The 20,571-nt window shown below is 38.0% G+C and overlaps 1 protein-coding gene across 1 annotated transcript in view; it reads left to right on the top strand.

Moving 5' to 3' along the window:
- Positions 1-3,864: 3,864 nt before the first annotated feature.
- The window catches only part of PLG (plasminogen), a 32,652-nt gene continuing 15,945 nt past the window's right edge, over positions 3,865-20,571 (top strand). The window contains exons 1-9 of the mRNA XM_063307822.1: positions 3,865-3,973; positions 6,868-7,003; positions 8,521-8,627; positions 12,473-12,587; positions 14,087-14,226; positions 16,591-16,711; positions 17,704-17,822; positions 18,973-19,132; positions 20,230-20,357. Coding sequence (XP_063163892.1) covers positions 3,925-3,973; positions 6,868-7,003; positions 8,521-8,627; positions 12,473-12,587; positions 14,087-14,226; positions 16,591-16,711; positions 17,704-17,822; positions 18,973-19,132; positions 20,230-20,357 — 1,075 coding nt within the window. The 5' untranslated portion in view covers positions 3,865-3,924. The remainder of the gene's footprint in view (positions 3,974-6,867; positions 7,004-8,520; positions 8,628-12,472; positions 12,588-14,086; positions 14,227-16,590; positions 16,712-17,703; positions 17,823-18,972; positions 19,133-20,229; positions 20,358-20,571) is intronic.

Consider the following 20,571-nt stretch of genomic DNA (forward strand, 5'->3'; position numbering starts at 1 on the left):
CATGTCCTTCTAACCATGGCACAAACATAACCGTTCCTTCTGCAATGTTCTCATGCCATTGCCTTTCTCTCATTCCCAGTCATCTGTAGTGGTTCCCACTTTAAAGTAGCATTTTCCTTCTCCCTACACAATTGTAGGGAGTGTAGACGTGGTGGCGCTGCGGGTTAAACCGCTGAGCTGCTGAGCTTGCTGATCGGAAGGTCGGCAGTTCGAATCCGCATGACGGGGTGAGCTCCCATTGCTAGTCCCAGCTCCTGCCAACCTAGCACTTCGAAAACATGCAAATGTGAGCAGATTAATAGGTACCGTTTCGGCGGGCAGGTAATGGCGTTCCATTTAGTCATGCCAGCCACATGACCACGGAAGTGTCTACGGACAAACACCGGCTCTTCGGCTTTGAAACAGAGATGAGCGCCGCCCCCTAGAGTTGGACACGACTGGACTTAATGTCAAGGGAAACCTTTACCTTTACCTTTACTACACAATTGTTGCCATGGACACAATCTGACATACTTCACTAGTAACAATGTCAGCAGTTGGGATCTGCCAGCTGCTATTGACCATTTTGGGTCCTCTGGTCACTGCCTTCAATGGCCACTTTGCCTTGGGCTGCAAGAAAGACCTGGCCTCTGTGGAGGCATTTACTGTAGATTGTAAGCCACCCAGAGTCACTTGTTTGATGGGTGGCTATAGAAGTCAAACAAACAAACAAACAAACAAATAAACAAATAAATAAATAAATAAAACAAGGAGTTGACCTTGAAGAAGGAATGCAAGAATCTTTAAGAAGAAGGGGTGAGAAAGAAATTCAAGGTACGTCTTCCCTCCTGATTCTGTTTCTAATTGTGTGAAGAAGACACTCACAGCAATCTGCAAACTGCTTCCACTTCCTTGCACATACAACTCTGCAGGAGACTTACCATTCTTTCACCAAGGCTCTGAAAAAAGTAGAAAAGGATGTTTCTGAGGAATCAAGCGATCCCAGGAAAAGAAACAGAACACCATGCTAGGGCTGTCAATAGCCACTGAAGATGAAGGAAACTTGAATTGGAAATCTCTTTTCTTCTTTGGTGCAGCAAATAAGCATCAGGGGATTTGGGGAGACAGAGAAAACTCTCTGGTGAATTCTGATCTTGCCATTAACATGCCTGTATTCTGTATATCTATGTGTAAGAGTGAGGTAGCCAGCAGCACCAAAAGGACAGACACGCAAGAGACAATCATCAGCATTATCACAGACCCGCACTGCAACAACGCTGTCTCTTTCTCCTGACCTTTCCTTCCCATATTGTGTTTCTTGTATTTCTCAGTCCAAAAATATGTTGATGGTTCCTAAATCAGCCATCCTAAGGACCTGCCTATATTTGTCCATCCCAACCCATTCCTGCCTCCTCTCCCCTCCCCGTGAAGGTGAGCAATTGGTTATCGTTTTTCCTACTGGCAAGTAATGCTTGGTGAGAAGGAAAAATGAAGCACTTAAAGGAGAAGTGGATATATTCAAGATAGGCTGAACAGCCATATTTGTTTTAATTTGTCTTTTAATTTATGTTTGCTTTAATATAATTTGCACAGATCAGGGTGTTGGATTCAATACTTCCTTCCAATTCTGTGATTCTTTGATTCTGTATCTTCTATAGTAGGGTTTCTCAAGGTTTTTATTTTCCTGTTGAACCCTAGGGTTCTGTGAGAGGTCACTAGAGGTTCCCTGGGAGTTCACAATTTATTTATAAAATTATTTAAAGTTGGGCAACTTCACATTAAAGAGGTAAGTTTCATTCTTTATTTTTAGTTTAAGAACACTTTTAATGCATATACTGTATATACAGGCCTACACATGAAACAAATACAATAATTTTCTAACTTCTGGCCTATTTTTGAGCCTGAATGTGCAGGGGTTCCCTGAGGCCTGAAAAATATTTCAAGGGCTCCTCCAGGGTCAAAAGGTTGAGAAAGGCTGATCTTTAGGAAAGCTCCCCTTCTTTTCCCTCCACTTTCTAGTGATCATAAACTATCTGTCTGGAAACAGAAGCAGTCCAAAACACACACACATACACAAAACAGGATTCTCACTGGACAGTCCTATACACCTCTACCCATGTACCTCATTAAATACTTGCTTTCTTTTTAAGTCCATGTAGAGTTGCAGCTCAGCCTTCTAACTGTTCTTTCTGATGCACTTCATAAATTAAACTTTGAATTTCTGGAAAAATATCTTGACTTGTTCACCATTGACCTAGCATTTTAAAAACTCATATGTCAGTATTTTCCCATCAACTTGGTAAACCTCCCATAGTTTGGCCTTTGTCCAATTCTTTCTATATCTCTTCTTGCTTTCTGTGCATTAATCAGTTTTGAAAATGATTTCGTAAATTACTTCAGAGTTGTAATTCTGGGACTTCCCAAACATTCAAGAACGACATAAATCTATACATAAAAGCATTAGCCAAAAGGATTTCTATGTTATTAGGTAACTTGTGGCCACATGGGAGGAAAACTTCAGTAGTAAACTGCTATTTAAAATGTTCTGCAGCTGATTACAGTTTAACCACTGTGCTAACTAAAGGACTAACCCTGATTTATCTCCAACAAACATCCTCCTCTAGGTAAACCTCTGAACGTATCAAACAAAGAGGACAAACATGACTAGATCAACAGAGTTTCAGAAAGGTGATGAGATACATGACAAGGAGGAAGCAGCATTAGCAGCAAGAGCTCCTTCTATTTGCAAGCCAAAGGATCTGTAACACGAAGACCACTGTCAGTGTCTTAATAATCCTGGCCTCTGGATGAAAATTGGCGTGATGATAAATAAGAGGCCAGCATCAGAGGTCATAGAGAGAAGCGAACGATCTGTTATGCTCTATGCTAATCCTTTCAAAGTTATCTATGCAATTTACCTATTTAGAGAGAATCTTATAATGAGTGAGATCAAGGTTACATTGGAATGTGAAAATCAAGTTTTGATGATTGAGAAAGGTTAGATGTATGTTTAGCCCAGAAGATGCTATGGGGATATATATGCTTTCTTAAGGGTGGAGTTCCAGCAATGGCCAACAATCATGATTGAATCTTTTCTGTACTAGTAACTGCATGTAGCACTACAAATACCCCTAAGTACCCAATTCCTACCTTATGTTTTTCCAGGTAAGAATACGCTTGAGTATGGCTGGAGCAAGAAATGTATATGCATGAATGGAGGCAAAGTTAATATTTTAAAGCTGTGTCCTTTGAAAGGCCTTCCCTGCGGATTTCCACCCATTTTACCTTCTGGTGACATTTGCTCATTTGCTGCCATATGCTGGATTGGGTTGTGCCACACTAGGAGAGTTGGTGATTATATATCCAAAAGCTGAATCCAGTACATAACCTCAGATGTACAAAACCAACAAATACATCCTATCCTTAGGGGGAGATGGGCGGTGATGAAATTTGATAAATAAATAATAGCTAGAAATTAGTCTGAGATAGGGTTTCCCATCAGTGCCATATCTTGTGGTTGCAAGAAGCTGAATATGAACTATGCACTTAGCTAATCAACTCATTAAAAAACTCCTTTCCTTTCCTTTCCTTTCCTTTCCTTTCCTTTCCTTTCCTTTCCTTTCATCTGTCTATCTTCCTTAATGCTGCTTCATTTTTGATTAAGTAAAAGAGAATTTCAGAGCAAAAACTCTAATACATTCTAGGGAGAGGTCTTCTATCTTTCTGTATCATCAACTCAAACATTTAAATGTTATTTTGTAAGATCATGAATTCAAGGTAATGTTTGAACATTTAGACCAGAGAAGAGAGGCCCAAAGTACTGAGAGAATATTTAACCCAGTTTGGCTAATCTCATTTACTTGGGGCTTGTCTAACTAAGCTAAGTCAATAAAACTTTGTCCGCAGACACGCAGAGCTTTCAGCACACAACTTACCTGTCCCAAAATGGGGCACTACAAATATATATTTGGATTACTTTTCTTTCTCTATACAGGTATGTTTCTTTTTTGCTTCTTTTTAGCAGAATTGAGACGATAGAACTCTCAGGAATAGTATGCCATATTTAATTAATGTTGTACTTATCTTTGAAGCTTGAATGGGCACATACTGGATAAATGTGGGATGTTACTAACTTTATATATAAAATACTAAATAATTAGATCTCTCTTTATAGAACCTTACATTACAGTGACGTCTGATTTTTCTAAATGCTGTACAGTCCCAGGAACTAATAGTGCTAAGAGAAACTGGTAGAAGAACTCTATACCCGATTTAATGTAAAATGAGATGTGAGATTTTCTGTACCAAAAATTCTGCAAATTGTGCCCTATATACTAACATTCAGTAATCTAGGCAAGCATTCATATAAGGCAAGCATGCATCTCATATTGTCTATGAAACTTCAGTATATCATATTACATCTTCTATTAATATTTATTACCCTTGGATTATATTCCCCTTCTTTTCCTCTAGATGTCTCTGGGCTGCTTAAAAATAATGGTTTCCAGGCATGTTAAAGGGCTAGATTTGATTAGTGGTGGAACAGCTCCATGTTTTGTTAGAAAACATGACAAATTAGTCTTATTGCAGAAGAGGCACAAGCTAAGTATTTTTCATATTATAATTGAGTTCTAGATAAGTTTTCTAGATAGATACTACTTTCTTAAAGGGGGAATTAAAATGCTTTTGGATATATATAACAAAGCTGACAGCGGGAGCATGTAACTACAGTAATTCAGCAGCCATCTTAATGGCTAATAGAGCCATTTTTCATCCTAAACTAGAAAGCAGATAGCATCTCTACTATACATTAATTTTCAAGTTATCATAGTGTTTTCACATTATTTAGCATATTATTAGACATTTCAGATGGACACAGTTTCTGCCATGTAGGCTTTTCCTCTCCTGTATCAGTAGCTCCCAATCACCGACTTACAATCAGATCCTGAAGTCCATTAGCAACAGGAATGGATAAGGAGGGCCTTGGAGGCATGAGATGAACAATAGCTTTGCTCTGTTAAGCTCATGAAGACCTAGGCCTTCTCCTTCTTAAATACGAAATGCCTAAGGAGGATCATGCATACCACCCTGAGATCCACCAGAGGAGAAAGGTTGAAACAAAACAAATAAATAATTTCCCAAAGTTGAGCTTTTGTCTGGCTCAGCAGTTTGCCATTGCGTAAGGTTTACTGGAGGCATTGCTTAAAACTTAGCCATAACCAAATCAGTGAAGAAAGGGCTTAATTTTGCACAGTACAATTAATGGTGAAAAAAACAGCAGCATTCTGGGAATAAAAATCTCACAATCTATACTTTTCCCTTGGATAAATTATGAAAGTGCTCCTGGAACAAAAAGTTGGCAATGAGCCTGATGATGGCCCAGCTTTGAAGAACTGCCCTGAAAAAGACGTTTTGCTGCCTCTTCCCCATTTTATCTCCTGGCCTGGCAACTGAAGCTTATCATGACTCCTGCGAAGAGATAGGACCGCCCCCCCTTCACCTGAGGCAGCAGCTGGTTTTCAGAAGAGACTGTATTTAAACACTGTTGATTCTTCAAAAGACAGTGATAACTGAATAGGGAAGTACAAGGAACAGCAAGAAAGGTGGTGCTGTTATTATTTCTCTCTCAAACATGCATATATGCACTTGGTACCTGAAGCAATTATTTTTACCTAACTCAGTGCATTCCGGCTGGTGAGTTTATGTGAATACAGCCACCTATAAATCCATCTGAACCTTTTACAAGGGTTCCACATCAGGTTTCTAGGGAAGAATGGTGCAAATTCTCAGGGTCTTCCTTTGATCCAATCATTCCATTAGCTGTATCCCTGCTCTGTCATTCTAATATGAAACCTGGAATTGTCACTCTATTTGCAGGTCTATCACCCCTTCCTTGGGGGATCAAACTTTAATCTGCAGGCCTGTCATTCTAGTCCTGGGGCCATGATTCCAGTTCCAGGAATGTCACCCTCTCGCAAGGACTCTTATTCTGCCACTACAAATGCACAACTGAAGCTGTCACTAGGAAGCAGAACTTCCTACTGAACATGTCAGAGTTTGTCATCATAGGGTAAAATAGCCTTCCCTAATGATGCTTTTTAATAAAAACTGCAAACATCATGCATTGTTACTAGGGCAAAACACAAAGTAGATTTCTTTGATCTAAGACACACACAGAGGTCAAAATTAAGGGCAAAGCTGCTGTTCAAGAAACCTGCTGGAGTTGCTTGTGCTACCAATCAATAAGCCACTTTCCCCTTCTTCTGTATTTCATAAATGACTCTAACCCTATGGCCAAACTGCTCTTCTGTTCATCATAATGGGACTAAATAATGAAGACAACATCAATGACAATGCTCATATTGTCATCCTCATCAGCATCATCAGTTGCTGACATTGCATGGCACTGAAAATCAGCTGGTATTTCAGACTCGGGCTATATATGATATAAATGGCATGATTAGAAATGATGTGATGATTTTTTTTACAAAATTATCATCAGGTCAGAGGGTGAGCAATTATTACTCAAATCAAAGCACACTGGAAAGTATCTAAACCTTCCCACCACACTGGAAAGTATCTAAACCTTCCCACACAAATCTACTTTTGGTGAAACTTCCTCCCCACCTGCCATTGGACTAATGGAAGTTTTCCCCCAGTGTTAATTTAGCCTCTGCACTAGTGTAATTCTTACATGTTCAGGAAAAGTGAATATCTCCACATCAAAATGGAAAAAAAAGTTATTTATATGGTGATCTGCAGACTCTACATTCTAATATGCATAGTTCTGTGCACGCAGAAGAAAGAAGGCTGTCATCTGGTAAAAAGTATGTTTTAGTAGCTACAGTGGTTTTACTTTCTAAGCTCATCTCATTTTTTTTCTTTTAGTTCAAGGAGATATTCTGCATAATTATGTAAGGACAGATGGTGCTTGGATATTTGATCGAGATATCAATTCTTATAGAACTTTAACTAAAGAAGCTTGTGCTGAGAAATGTGAAACTGAAACAGCATTTACTTGCAGGTAATGATGGTACTCCTGCATTTTATGAAAGTTGCTCAAATGTTTTTATTGTCACTGATGATCTGAAATATTCCTTGGAGACTTGTATTTAACCCCAGCTCATCATTAGCGAGACAGGCTTACGTTGTCATTAGTTGCACCAGTATTTTCCCCCTCTTCTTCTGACACCATCCAAGGACAGCTTCAAGGTGTGTAAGTTCTCTTACGCTTTTTCATCAATATTATTTGGTGATGAAGACAGGTGGCCGCTGGACATGTACAGTATGTGTGTTCAGAAGTGTGTTTTGGAAGTGCAGGAATGCATGAGCACACCTTCCTTTCTCTGGTAATTTGCCAGCTTCCCCCTCAATCATTTATCTCCCACCCTTTGACCTCTCCATTAGTACTTTATTTCATGAATTCCTTTCAGACCTTCACTTCCCATCCCTTCTTTTTATTTTTTATTTTTTGACAATTTCTCTCCAAGCTTCCAGCAAGATTGAAGAAAGGAGAATGGATTTCCCTTATTTCATTTCAGGAAGAAGAAGGGGTATATTTGTATTGCTTCCCACTTTCCTCAGATCTATCCATTTCAATCTCTTACCCTTGGTAAGAGAGTGGTTGTGCAGCAGCTAGTTAGTTGTAGTTCTCTGCCTCTGCAGAACCAGTACTGGCAGGATCTGTCTCCATCCTCCCTGGGGGTATTTCTGCCCTGATGTCATCTCATGTGTTTCTTTATTTTGCATAATTTTAATTTGGGGGAATGTCTAAACAAGGTGTGGGAGGGAATCAAGCCAGTGTAGAGAAGATGGGCAAAGCCCTGAATTGATGCTCACTTCATTCCCCCTTTATATAAAAGACTAATGGCAGTAATGAAGACAGAATTCAGCTAATACTTGGGGAGTTTGACACAATGCAGTGCAAGGCAATGCAGTGCAAGGCAATGCAATGCAATGCAATGTAATGCAACACTTTTTGTATTGAACTTTGATTTATTTCTGCTAACAGATACTGTTATGTAACTATGTTTCATCATAACAGCAGTCTTATGACTGTTTAAACATTGTTCTTCTTTTCCAACTATTGCATTCTAGCTATATAAAGTTAGTAAAATAATCCTCAGAATTATGCATTAATTATTGGCATTTAATCTGCTATTGCATTAGGATTGGATCCAACTATCCCCTCCCACCAGTGGAACAGCTTGAACCAGCAGAAGATGGAGGAGATTCTTTTGCTCCCTAGCAATCCTTCATCTTCTCCAAATCCAGACTTGCCACATAGATTTAGGGGAGGTAAAGGGGAACAGAAGGAGAGGAGAGTCCTTAGTCTTTTATACAAAGTAGAGTTTATCTGGTCTGGGTTGGGTTTATGCTGCTATTTTATGAATGTCCCCATTCTTTTGTTTTTAATGTATTTTGCATCTATTATTTTATGGTAAGTTGGAGTGTGCCTCCAAAATGGGCAAAATATGCTTCTAAATAAAATGCAAATCAACACTTAAGTGAAAGTGTCCCTCTTCTCTGCCCTTTCCACAGGGCATTTTTATTTACAGAGAAACAGCAGCAATGTGTTATCTTGTCCCTCAATTCTAAAACAGCGGTTGTATTCAGAAAGGCAGGGGCCGTTCTCTTTGAAAAACGAAGTAAGTGTACACTTTTGAATATTATGCCTTTTGCAGCTCCTTATGTGACGTAACGATTCATGAAATTTGGAAGAACTCTTAGTTGGGGCAGTTTGAAATTTGCAGGTGGTATTTTGTTTTTTTGTCAAGGGAATTCTGACCTGAGGAGAAAAGGACCATAAGGTTATTCAATTCAAGGTGTTAGTCATGTTATAGGAGCCGGTTTGGTCTAGTGGTTAAGGCACCAGGCTAGAAACCAGGAGATGGAGAGTTCTAGTCCCACCTTAGGCGTGAAAGCCGGCTGGGTGACCTTGGGCCGGTCACTCTCTCTCAGCCCAATTCACCTCACATGGCTGTTGTTGTGGGGACAACAGGAGGAGGAAGGAGTATTAGTACGTTCGCCACCTTGAGTTATTTATAAAAATAATATATGTGGGATTTAAAAAATCTAAAAAAAATGCAAGCAAGAAAGAAACCATTTCTCAGAACAGTTTATCTAGAGTAGTTTCAAAGCCCAGCTAAATATAGACCAAAAGTCATTTGTTTCTCTCAAAACATATTTTTCCACTAACATCTTTCCTCACATTTCTCCTTGTAGGTTTGTGCTTTCAAGAACAAATTAGGGCTGTTTAAGGGAATAAAACTATAGCTGTTGATAAGATGTATTATCAAGATATTTGTAAAGGTGTTCTGAAGAAGAATTGAATAGCCTGTAAGAAATGAAATGGCTTGATTTGTTCAGGAACGGGCTATTGGATGCTCAGGAGGTGAAACCAGGTCTCTTCCTAATATTTACGGGGGCCACAGTGGTTCAGATAACCAAGTATTAGAGGTATGAATCAGGATATGGGAAGGAAGGAAAGGAGGGAGGAAGGGAGGGAGAAGAGATCTTCTCAGGATAAAAGTAGACATGACATAAGATTGCTCAGTAAACTGATCACAGAATTGCTTCTGTGCTTTTAAAAGGCTTAGTAATATCTGAAGCAAAGATGAAAGTGTGGGTTAGATTGGGGTTTCAATGCTAAAGAGGAATTTTAAATCTTTTCTTTACATCGTTTTCCAATTAAAAATACACACATGAGAACCAGTGCTTAAGTGCTGAAACCATGATCGGGGAGAGCCACGTTCAAGTCCATGGGAAGCCTTATTAGGTGATTTTGGGCCAATCACAATCTTTCTGCCTGGCCTAACTCAAAGAATGGTGGTCCTTCTTAAGGAAAAAAAAAATATCACAGAGCTCACCTTGCATTCCCAGGGGAAAAGCAGGATATAAATGCAGTAAAGAAATACAAATGAATAAAATAATGCATCTTTGCCTTTTAGGGCAAATAACAGCTTGGAAGAATTTCACAAGCAAAGCTACTCCTGAAAGATTGACTAATTTTTGCAGGGTGATGGATGGATGGATGGATTTTGCTGTTAATATTTAATCTTGTGCCAGGATGTTGTAAGCTACTCAGTGTTCTCAAAAAGATAAGCAGATGCAGGCCTGGTCACTACTTAGATGGGAGATCACCAGGAAATCCCCTCCTCATAGGCTAAATTGAGAGGCTGAATCAATACCTTGGAAGAATATAGTGGCAATCTACTTCCAGGCTGTTGCTAAAAAAACTATATAGATTTCTTCCTGAATTCATCAGGAATCAAGCTTGACCTGAAGGAGACTTCAACTTTATCGTTTATATGAAGGAAACAAACTCTCCTTCTGTCAGACTTGAACTACTAGGTGAAGACAGTATTAGATTGGGAAATTTGGCACCGTGCCCCCTTCCAGATATTTTGGACTATAATTCACAGAGCAATGGACACAATAGTTAGGATTTCTGGAAATTCACTCCAAAATGCCTGAAAAGCAAAGAATCTTTGTCTCTATTTTATGGACCAGTATGTGTGAAAATCTGACCGGTGATGATGTCAATGGGGGCAGGCACCCCCAACAAGGTTGCCTGGAATCAGCTCAACCTTTGAGCTGAAATGGATCACCTGATCATAATCTAGAAGATTTGTGGTCCTGACATGAGGGGTGTTGGCAGTCTCTAAACTAGAATATCTCAAATATTGTCTATAGATTCCTAAACAGAGTACAAGCTGTTGGATGCATGCAATTGTTTGCCTGTCTCAATCACCTGATGGATGATGGATCAGAAAACTTTTGAAAGTTCTTATCTGACCATTTAAGGGTTTTTGGTTTGTTTTTTTAACATGCAGTTTGCTTTCCATTTCTCTTACATGAAACTTGTAAAAGTAGAAACCATTAGCTACAATCGCATTCCAGGCACAGCATTTTAATTTGGCGTCAAATGTATTAAACATCAGCATTGATATGCTTAATTGATAAGTCAAAAGAGAATTTTTAGGGTGACACATTTATTATACAATGGTCACATACCCATTTTTCTAACATAACTTGCCTTTGTTGTTGTTGTTGTTTTTAATAATGAATTGATAATCTCACATACAGTTTTTGATGCCAAACTAGCTTCTGTTTAATTATTGTGGGGAGTTTGGCTTCCTTTATTAGCATTCAGCATCTTCTGAGCACGTAATAAATTATGATGCTAAAGTGGTATGTAAATCATCTACTTGTACCCCGTAGTTATCCTACAGACAGAAACATACAGAAAAGTGATTTATTTTATTTTATCTTCTCTCTTTGATGGCAGAAAGAGCAGGAAAGCTATTCCATATTTCATTTTTCTTAATTTACCAATACTTAGTAAGAGAGACAGTGATCTATCATCCTTCCCTCCCACCCAATCTCTTGCTTGTTTTCTTCCTTTAAAAAAAAAGCACATTTCTTTGAAGATGTCTTGCTTTACCAATTAGTAGCCCATGTGAAAGGTGAAGAAAGCATTACAAGACAGAGGTGGGAAAATGCAACATGGTGATATGGTTTCTGACTGACCCACATATAGTTTTGTTCAGTGAAGTCTGACTGCCAACAAAATGGCATCTACAGTATTCTCTCCTCTCTTTCAGTATCCCACTCCAACTCCTATTTCAGGGGATTGGGATACTCGTTGAAGCAGTTTTAAGGAGCATAGGAGGCTACAACAGAGGAGGAAATGGAAAAAGTCTGTGATCAAAATTGAAGGTCACCTTCTATATGCTTATTTTTCATGCTGTCATATACATCCCCCACCGTGTTTGCAATGGGAAAGAGAAGCTGATGTGGTCACCAATGTTAGTAATTTATGCAGCCCTTAATTTCATTGGGAATCACTCATTTGTAACTCAGCTCAAATTTCTGTTCTATGCTCAGGAGGTAAGAGCATAAAAAAAACCTAAATTTTGTTTGATTTATGTTTATGTTGAATTAATATTAAAATGGTTGATATTACTCTCTAGTTGCTGATTTCACAATGCCTTCCCCCTGAGCTATCATAATTAAAATTACCATCTGGTAACAATTTTGAGACCATAGCCAGAGGCAGAACCTAACCAACTTTGGAGTCAAAAAAAGCTAACCAGGATTAGGTCTAGCTAGTATTTAGACGGGAGCCCACCAAAGAACCTCAGGACTGCAATCTAGATTGGCAAATTTAAAAAAAAAATCCCAGAAGAAGGTAATTGCATATTTCTTCCATATTGTAGCCATGTGGTCCCCAGAAATCAAGCTCAGCTCGAGAGAGTCTTTGCCTTTTTAACAAAATATTTTTGAAAGTTTGTTTGCAATCCAAGGTTTGCAATCCCATGACCTCAGGTTGTGTTCTTCTGATCCAACTGAACATGAAGGCCACATATATTAGAGTGTTCAACTTCATCAGACCTGGGTGGAGGTCCATCTGTTAAACAATGATTTTTATTTGGTGGAAGAATGCTCTGTGATAACACTAGCAGTCCTTAATAACCACATTTTCTTTCAGTGTATCTCCTTGAATGCAAAATTAGAAATGGAGTAGACTACAGAGGAACTGAATCAAAAACGCAGAATGGTGTACTGTGCCAGAAATGGGCTGAGAATAGTCCTCATAAACCCAAGTATGACTTTTTCCCATCTGAGCAAAAACAGCCTTCGATTTTCTATAGCCATATGAATTCAGAATGATTTGACCTGAATTGTTGTAGAAAACATGTATAATACAATTCAGCAAAAGTTAGCCATGGCTAAGGCTGCAGTCTTCTGCTTGCTTACCTGGAAGGAACTAGCTCTATTGAATTCAGTGGGGTCTTTTGAATAGGACTTTCCTTCCTTGTCCCATTGACAGGAGCAAGTTCTGTTGAACAGACAATTCTCTGGAAGTGTGTAGAATGCAGCAAAGCATATTAGTGAGACTCAATTGGAATTTCCATTGGATCTCTCTCTATTCTTGCATGTTGCAGAAAATACTCATTAAATGCTAATATATCTGAACTGAAGCTTAAGTATGAAGTAGCTCATATTCTGTTTTTCAAAAGCTAGTCCCATAAGGTTTTAATTAGTACATAATCAGTACTTTTTAAAAATACTTTTATTATCACTCCCTCCTTCATTTATTATAAAATTATCACCACAAGCGGCAGCTTCTAGCCAACTCTTTCTGATCTTGAAAAAACCAAAACCATTTCTGAATCACTGCCAGGAAAACTACATGCAGTAGACGAACATGACATTGTTCTTGTTTTTGTTGCTATTATTAAGTGACACTGTTCCAAGTAGTTAAAAGTTGCAAGTACTTATTAGAATTTGATTTGGAGGACAGTTTGAGAGACATATCAACAGTGGCTTATGGTATAACTCAGTGTTTCTCAATCTTGGTAACATTAAGATGTGTGAACTTCAATACCTAGAATTCCCCAGCCAGCATGCTGGCTGGGAAATTCTGGGAGTTGAAGAACACACATGTTAAAGTTGCCAAGTTTGAAAAACACTGATATAACTTAAGGCATTTTTAATACTTTGATTACTTGAAATTATCTAGGTAGGATATTGGTGGAAGCAACAGTATAAGCAAGAAAGAAATCCATTTACCCATGTGAAATCTCAAAGAGAGGCAGCTGTTTTTTCCTTAAAACCCTCCCCTCTTTTCCCCCAGTTGGGATGGGGAAAAGGTAAGCAACCAACTCTTGTGTCCTCTCCCACATAGAGTACTGAAGGCCTCCAACTGTTTTAAAAGCTTTCATTCTGTTAACAAGTTAACTCTTATTGATTGTGACCTGTTAACATTTTTTTGTCCAACCCCAATATTATTCAAAGAAAATGCCCAAGGATATTTAGCATTAATATGCACTAACGTGTCATACCTAAAATCCCAAATAGCTTAAGTCCTGACTCTCTGAGGGACTACCTATATATCTAACCATTTTGGTCTAGTTCCATTTGAAGCCATGAAGAATGAGCTGTGCTGTGGCTGACCTTGTTCTTTTTGTTGAAATAACAGAACAAATGAAAAATTACAACAACAGCAACAATCAATATGTAGCTTAATCTTCTGAGACTCTGAGAAAAAAAGTGTGACTTCTGTAACACTATTCTTTTCTTTTTCTTTTGCTTTTACTAGTTTTACGCCTTTTCTTTACCCTAATGCTTCCTTAGAAGAAAACTACTGTAGAAATCCAGATCATGATGATAGCGGTCCCTGGTGCTATACAACAGATCCTGGAACCAGATTTGATTTTTGCAACATTCCTGAATGTGAAGGTAGAGTTGCACACACTGGAATTTTAGCTCCTCAAGGAAATTTTGAATGCAATGTATTGTTATTTTTAATGATGAAGAAACCTGTTTTTCTTACCTGCACTGCACATTATTTGGGGAAAAAAAGAGTGAACATTGGAGTAGCACTTTCTTATTCAAATATAAGATACAATATGAAATAATGCTGGGCTTTTGTCTAAGAACTGATAACTGAATAGTTTTCCAATAAGGGCCAACTAGACATGATGTTAGTAAATTCTTTTTTATGGTCACTGACCAGAATTGTGCAGGATAACAAAGAAAATAAACAGTTTCTATTTCAAATAAAATAAAATATGAACACCATTGTAACGACATCAAAGTGATCAAGGGGTGATGTTAGTTACTTGAATATAATTAACTTATGTGTGTTTTGTGGTATAGAACAGCTGATGTGGAGAAGACCCTGGACCATTAAAAGAGATTTAACTCTTTCTCTCCCAGCCAGTTTCAACAAACATCAATGCCCCAAGGTTCTAAATGTATCACAGGAAAAGTGCTTCATTTATGCCAGTGTAGAACTGAAATGTAGATGGTAGCTCCGGAGAAGCAATTTTTGCACAGGCCTAGGAGCAAACAACAGGGTTAAACTCTATGGTTTTACACTCCACAATCCAAAGGCTGGTTATTGCTTCTCTGAAATTGCTGCTATTTCTACATAAGAGGAAAGTTTGCACATTGATTGTATTCATGCAAAGAAATGAACTACTGTCAATAACCAACGTGACCCTGAGCTTTGTATGTATTACTGCTGATTTATCCCATTTTCAAAGAAGAGTAAAACCTTTCTTTAAAAAAAGTAATTGTCTTCAGTTAGGTTTGGCTGGCTAGACTATGTTTTAATCCTTCTTTGCTTTAAATGGGAAGTATTTTTGAATTAAAAAATCAGGAATAATGCAATGACTTCTAAAAAAAAGTATAGCATTGCAAAGTTTGGACTGGCAACAAAACTTTCTGTAGCAAAAGTGGAAAATCCAGCTGCTATTTTTTTTCTTTAGCATTAGTTCTGAAAGGAAAGCTTAAGGAACTTATAGACTAATAAGGTTATACTGGGGCAATAGTTTTCACTGCTGAAAGCCTACTGTCTCCAGTGCATCTTTATTAAAAGTAGAGGAAATAAGCACACAATAATTCCTCCATATAGAAGCTCCCCATTCTGAAGAAGACTAAATGTAATTTAGAAGTATCCACAGCATAATACTGTTTTCAAAAGGAGAATCAGTGTATTGTTTAAAATATTACTAAGTAAAGATAAATAAATACAAATCTATTAACACAAAGGAATCAGGAAAAAATAATATCAAGAAAACATGATAATGGACATGAAAAATAGCAGTTAATCACTTTAGATTTACTCTCAAGAAGTCATATGTAATTTCTCTAACAATAACCTTTCATAAGTAGAAATACTGTAGGTTGATAATAATGAAAATGATATTTTGAATATTTACAACTAATAGAAGTTGAGACATTTACAAATCAAACTAAGATCATATGGATATATTTAACTATTATTATTATATTTAAATGTTGTTATTGTTATATTTAACCATCTACCAGTTATTCTGATGTTCTTTTGTTTGTAAATGCCTCAGACTTTTTAAAGGCAGAAGTACTTTATGATGGAGATGAACTTTATTACAGTATATTCACTCTGGACACCAACTGTCCCACTTACACTGATGCACGTCTATACAAACTTCAGACTTACACAAAAGTTTGCAAACCATTAAGTGAAGTGAGAAGCTTTGTGAACAGTGACATATACACTTTGCAATACACTGGAGAATAGCGCCCCATTTGTCCTATTCTACTACCTTTTAAGGATTTGGCAAATCATGATGCCATGGCTGAAAGCTGCTAAAGATTATCATGGAGCCCTGAGATTTAGAGCATGAAAGAAGAAAAAATTAAATCCCCAAAGAAAAATTGTGTATTACCCCATATCTGATCACCCCAAATGTGATTGCCATAAGGTTAAAAACAAGAAAAAGAAAATCATTCCATAAACCAAAAGACATTGTCAGTAGGTGTGTTTATGTGTGTTACATGTAAGACCTTGGAGTAATAGTATAAATTAGGCATCTATAAAGGCAAAATGAAAATATTAATTTATAATTTTTGTTTAGATTGACTTAGCTCAGAGAGATTTCAAGAACTAGTCCTGAGCATTCTCGATAGCTTATAAAATGAGAAATGTGATCACTGAGCAATTGGGGGTAACAAATCGTATTTCAGAGTCAGAAGACTTGGGCATCATGATTCCTACAGAAAATAATGAGTCCAATAAGACAAATCTGCTTCACTCATGGATATTTATCCTTGCAGATGAGTGTATGCACTGCAGTGGGGAAAACTATCGAGGCAAACTTTCCACAACAGAATCTGGGCTCACTTGCCAGCCTTGGGCTTCTCAAGAGCCTCATGCTCATGGATACATTCCTTCAAAGTAAGTCTACAAGCTTCCGTTTCACTCACGGACCTTTATTATTGATATATGGGGAAAAGTGAAAGTGTGCGTGGGAAACAAAGAACAATTTCAGCTGATTACTTGAAAATAACAACATATATTATTTTTAATGTAATGTATTAACCAGCACACACAGTTCACTGGAAAGATTTTTACTCCAGACTTAATTAGGGTGAATGAAAGTTGTGTTTTTCATCTGTGTCAAAACTAAAGGCTTTGACATATAACAGATATGACTTCTATGTCTTTGGTACTTTTTTTTAGCTCAAAGATGTAGCCTGAGCAGAAATAATGTAATTTTACATGCAGAAGCATCTGCCCAGAGGGCAGGTGGTTAAAAATAGTCAAGATGGTAGGTGTGATTGTGCAATGGAAATCCTTGTCCCTTTTAATACACATTGTAATCAATGCATTCAATCACATGGTTACCCCCACCATCTTGAATTTTTGACCCCCCTCCAACACCCATGTTTACATGGTTTCCTGTGGTGATATTGGGCTACATCCAAGGGAAATTCTGGTTATCCAAAGAGAGCTTCCCTTCTTCTCCTCTGCCTTTATCTCCCATAGAGTCCTTGGTGCTCTCTGAGCCTTGTTGTTTTCTTGCAAACGTTTCATTGCCAGTCTAGGCAACATCTTCAGTGTGAACGTTTGTGCTGAAGATGTTGCCTAGCCTGGAAATGAAATGTCTGCAAGAAAACAACAAGGCTCAGAGAGCACCAAGGACTCCACAGTTCAACCCTGAGCTACAAATTTTCACTTCAATTGGTTTATCTCCCATACATCAAATCTGCTCTGAGTAGTCTCTGGACTATCTAGAAGAGATTAATGGGGAGAAATCTGAGGTCACAGAAGGTTGCACTCTGGAAGGGGTGAACACCATTCTGTCAACATTGAGATACCATTGGATTCAACCCTAACCTGTCAAAAGATAATAGGCAGACATTTCGGCTTTCTCATCCAACATTCAGATTTCCAGAAAAGAACCTGATAACGAATTACTGCCGTAATCCTGATGGTGAGCCACGTCCTTGGTGTTTCACCTCCAACCAGACGAAACGCTGGGAATTCTGTAACATTCCTCGGTGTAGTAAGTTTCATTTGTGTAATTACTGACCCCCAGTAGTCATGATATAGTAACAATTCTGTGGAGAAAAAAAATGTTTTAATTCAAGTAGGAGAGTTTGGGGGATTCCTTTTAATCTTATAAACTTGGCTGTAGCTTTTTAAAATGGGTAAACTTAGTGTCAAGCCTCACATAGCTGGCAAACTCAACCACACGAATTTCAAAAAGGCATCTTTAATTCTACTCAGGGGAAAAACATAGTTTGGAAAACTGTAGTAAGCTCCCAAGCAGTAGTAACTACTACATTACTTACTCACAGTACTTACAGTACTCTTAGGCAGTAGTAAGTACTATTGTAGTAGTAAGTACTACTACAGTAGAAAACTGTAGTAAGCTCCAAGGCAGATTTATAGAAAGTCCCACATGTGGGTTGTACTGTTTTTTCTCACAGTCACAGAAATATGAACAGATATTAATTGATATAGCCATGAAATCACCAGGATTGTAGCTTAGTTCAAGCAAAATATTAAATCTGATACTCAATAAATGTTTCAATTACAGGTGAACAATTATTGAATATTTGATTAATAGCTAGCTATTAATAGCTTTATTGTAATTAAGGTATTACAATATAACATTCCATTCATGGAATATGTCTCAGCTATAACTTGAACATTATTATTCTGTGCCATAATCCATATATTCCAATTCAGTACAATTTATTATTCTGTGATCTTTTTACTCTAATTGTGAAGATATATAGACAAATAGAATATATATGCATACTCTTAAAAGCCATTCTTCCAAAGCAGGAAGTGTGGTACAGGTCATCCTTGTTTAGTGACCATAATTGGAACCAGCAACTTGGTGAAGCGGTCTCTAAGCGAAACTGCAACCGTGCTTACAATCGTACTTCAGCTTTCCTTTGCTTTACAGACCTGGGAAGGTCATAAATGTGAGGACTAACTGCAGAGTTACTTTTTCATCATTGTCATAACTGCAAATGGTCACTAAACAAGACAGTTGCTAAAGGGGGACTACTTGTGATATTTTTTTGTATGCAGTATGAAAAAAATTTTTGGCTTTTCACATCTGTGGACTGCCAGTACCTTGCCATTTTTAGCATATAGATTCTGAAGATGCTGATTTACTTTGCATTCCCTTGTGGATATAGCTACTCCCCCACCAGCTATTAAGGGGCAACAGTGCCTTGTGGGAAATGGAGAAGATTATCGAGGGAATGTAGGAGTCACCAGATCAGGAAAAACCTGTCAATCCTGGGCATCCCAAGAACCTCATGGCCATGCAAGAACTCCAGAAAACTACCCTTGCAAGTATGTTAAGCAGCACTGTCATCACCTTGTTGCTATGATAAAGAAAAAAGTGAGGTATCTAGAAACAAACAACAGTTCAGTTGTTTTGCTTCAGAAATTACACTGGAGCTGTGTCTCTTCTCACTTTCCTGAAAATCCAGGAGGGAGCAAGTGAGTTAAGTTTCAACCAGAGAATTCTGTTAGGAATTCAAATTCAGGGTTCATTCTGCTATCTCAGGACCCGGCAGAGATATTATATCTGCTGTGTAGTATGCCACTTGTATGAGGCTTCTTAAAAAAGCATTGGCTTTCCTCAATTTGAAGGCTTCCAGCTGAGCTGGCTGATTTTTATGAGTACTGAAGCTGAATTCATTTAGAGGTGGTGGATCTCAGAAAAGCTAAGGAGGCTGGATGTAGTTAGTGCTTGGATGGAAAACTATTAAGAAATCCTGAAGAGTCTCCCTTCCTCTCCCACCCATTCTCCCTTCCTCAAACTTTCTGGAAGGAGTTAGTGACAGGCCACTTCCGTACTGTTGCTAAAAAGCCACATGGAGGTGTTCATACAGTCAGGAGTCAAGATCGCCTGAAGGAAGTCTTCACCCTTACCTTAATTTGGAGAAGGCTTGATCTAGCAAGTTAATGGTGCCCAAATCTCATATGTAGAACTGTAACTTAAGCCTATACTCTGCTTTTCATTCTGGTCTCCATTTCCAAGGGAGATAGTGTACAAGGTGTACAAAGGATAGTGTTCAGGGGAGATGGTCTTACTTAGCGTCTTTAAAAAAATGGGTAGCTTCACGTTGTGCCAAGCCATAACATGGCTTATTTATTTATTTTTGGCTTAGCTTGATGCATGCATCCTCCAGTCACAGTGTAGCATTATACGCAGAACAGCCCCCTATGGCTTGCTTAACAAACTGAAAAATCCTTGCTTAATATACGGTATATATGTACCCAACTACTGCGTTAAAAATAGAAGCAGGATCAACATGAAATCTGAATCTTAATGGAGAGTTGTGCTTTATTCTATACCAGTTTTCAGACTTCAGATTATAGTAAAATTTACCTCTCTCTTGTTCCCCTAAACATCTCTTGCTTTTATGCACATTTTATTTCAGAGGTTTAGAAGAAAACTATTGTAGAAACCCTGATGGAGAGATTAAACCTTGGTGCTATACAACTGACTTATATACTCGATGGGAATACTGCGACATTGCTAGATGTAATGATGTAACCACAGTTACGGGTAAGAACATTTATATTTGTGTAACTGAGAAAGGGGTGAAGTAAATAAAATATTTTGAGCTTTAAAAACAAAACTCCAGGAAACTAGTGTTGCAAGAATAAAATAAAATTGAGAAATAGGGTTATGATCTCCTGACTGAGTTTGGAAAGTGGAGTGAATTCATTATGATGTATATGTAGTGCTTTTTAAACTCACATGTTGTTATGCTTATATC

This window comes from Candoia aspera, chromosome 1 (assembly GCF_035149785.1).
Source record: "Candoia aspera isolate rCanAsp1 chromosome 1, rCanAsp1.hap2, whole genome shotgun sequence".
In the NCBI taxonomy this organism is placed as follows: domain Eukaryota; kingdom Metazoa; phylum Chordata; class Lepidosauria; order Squamata; family Boidae; genus Candoia; species Candoia aspera.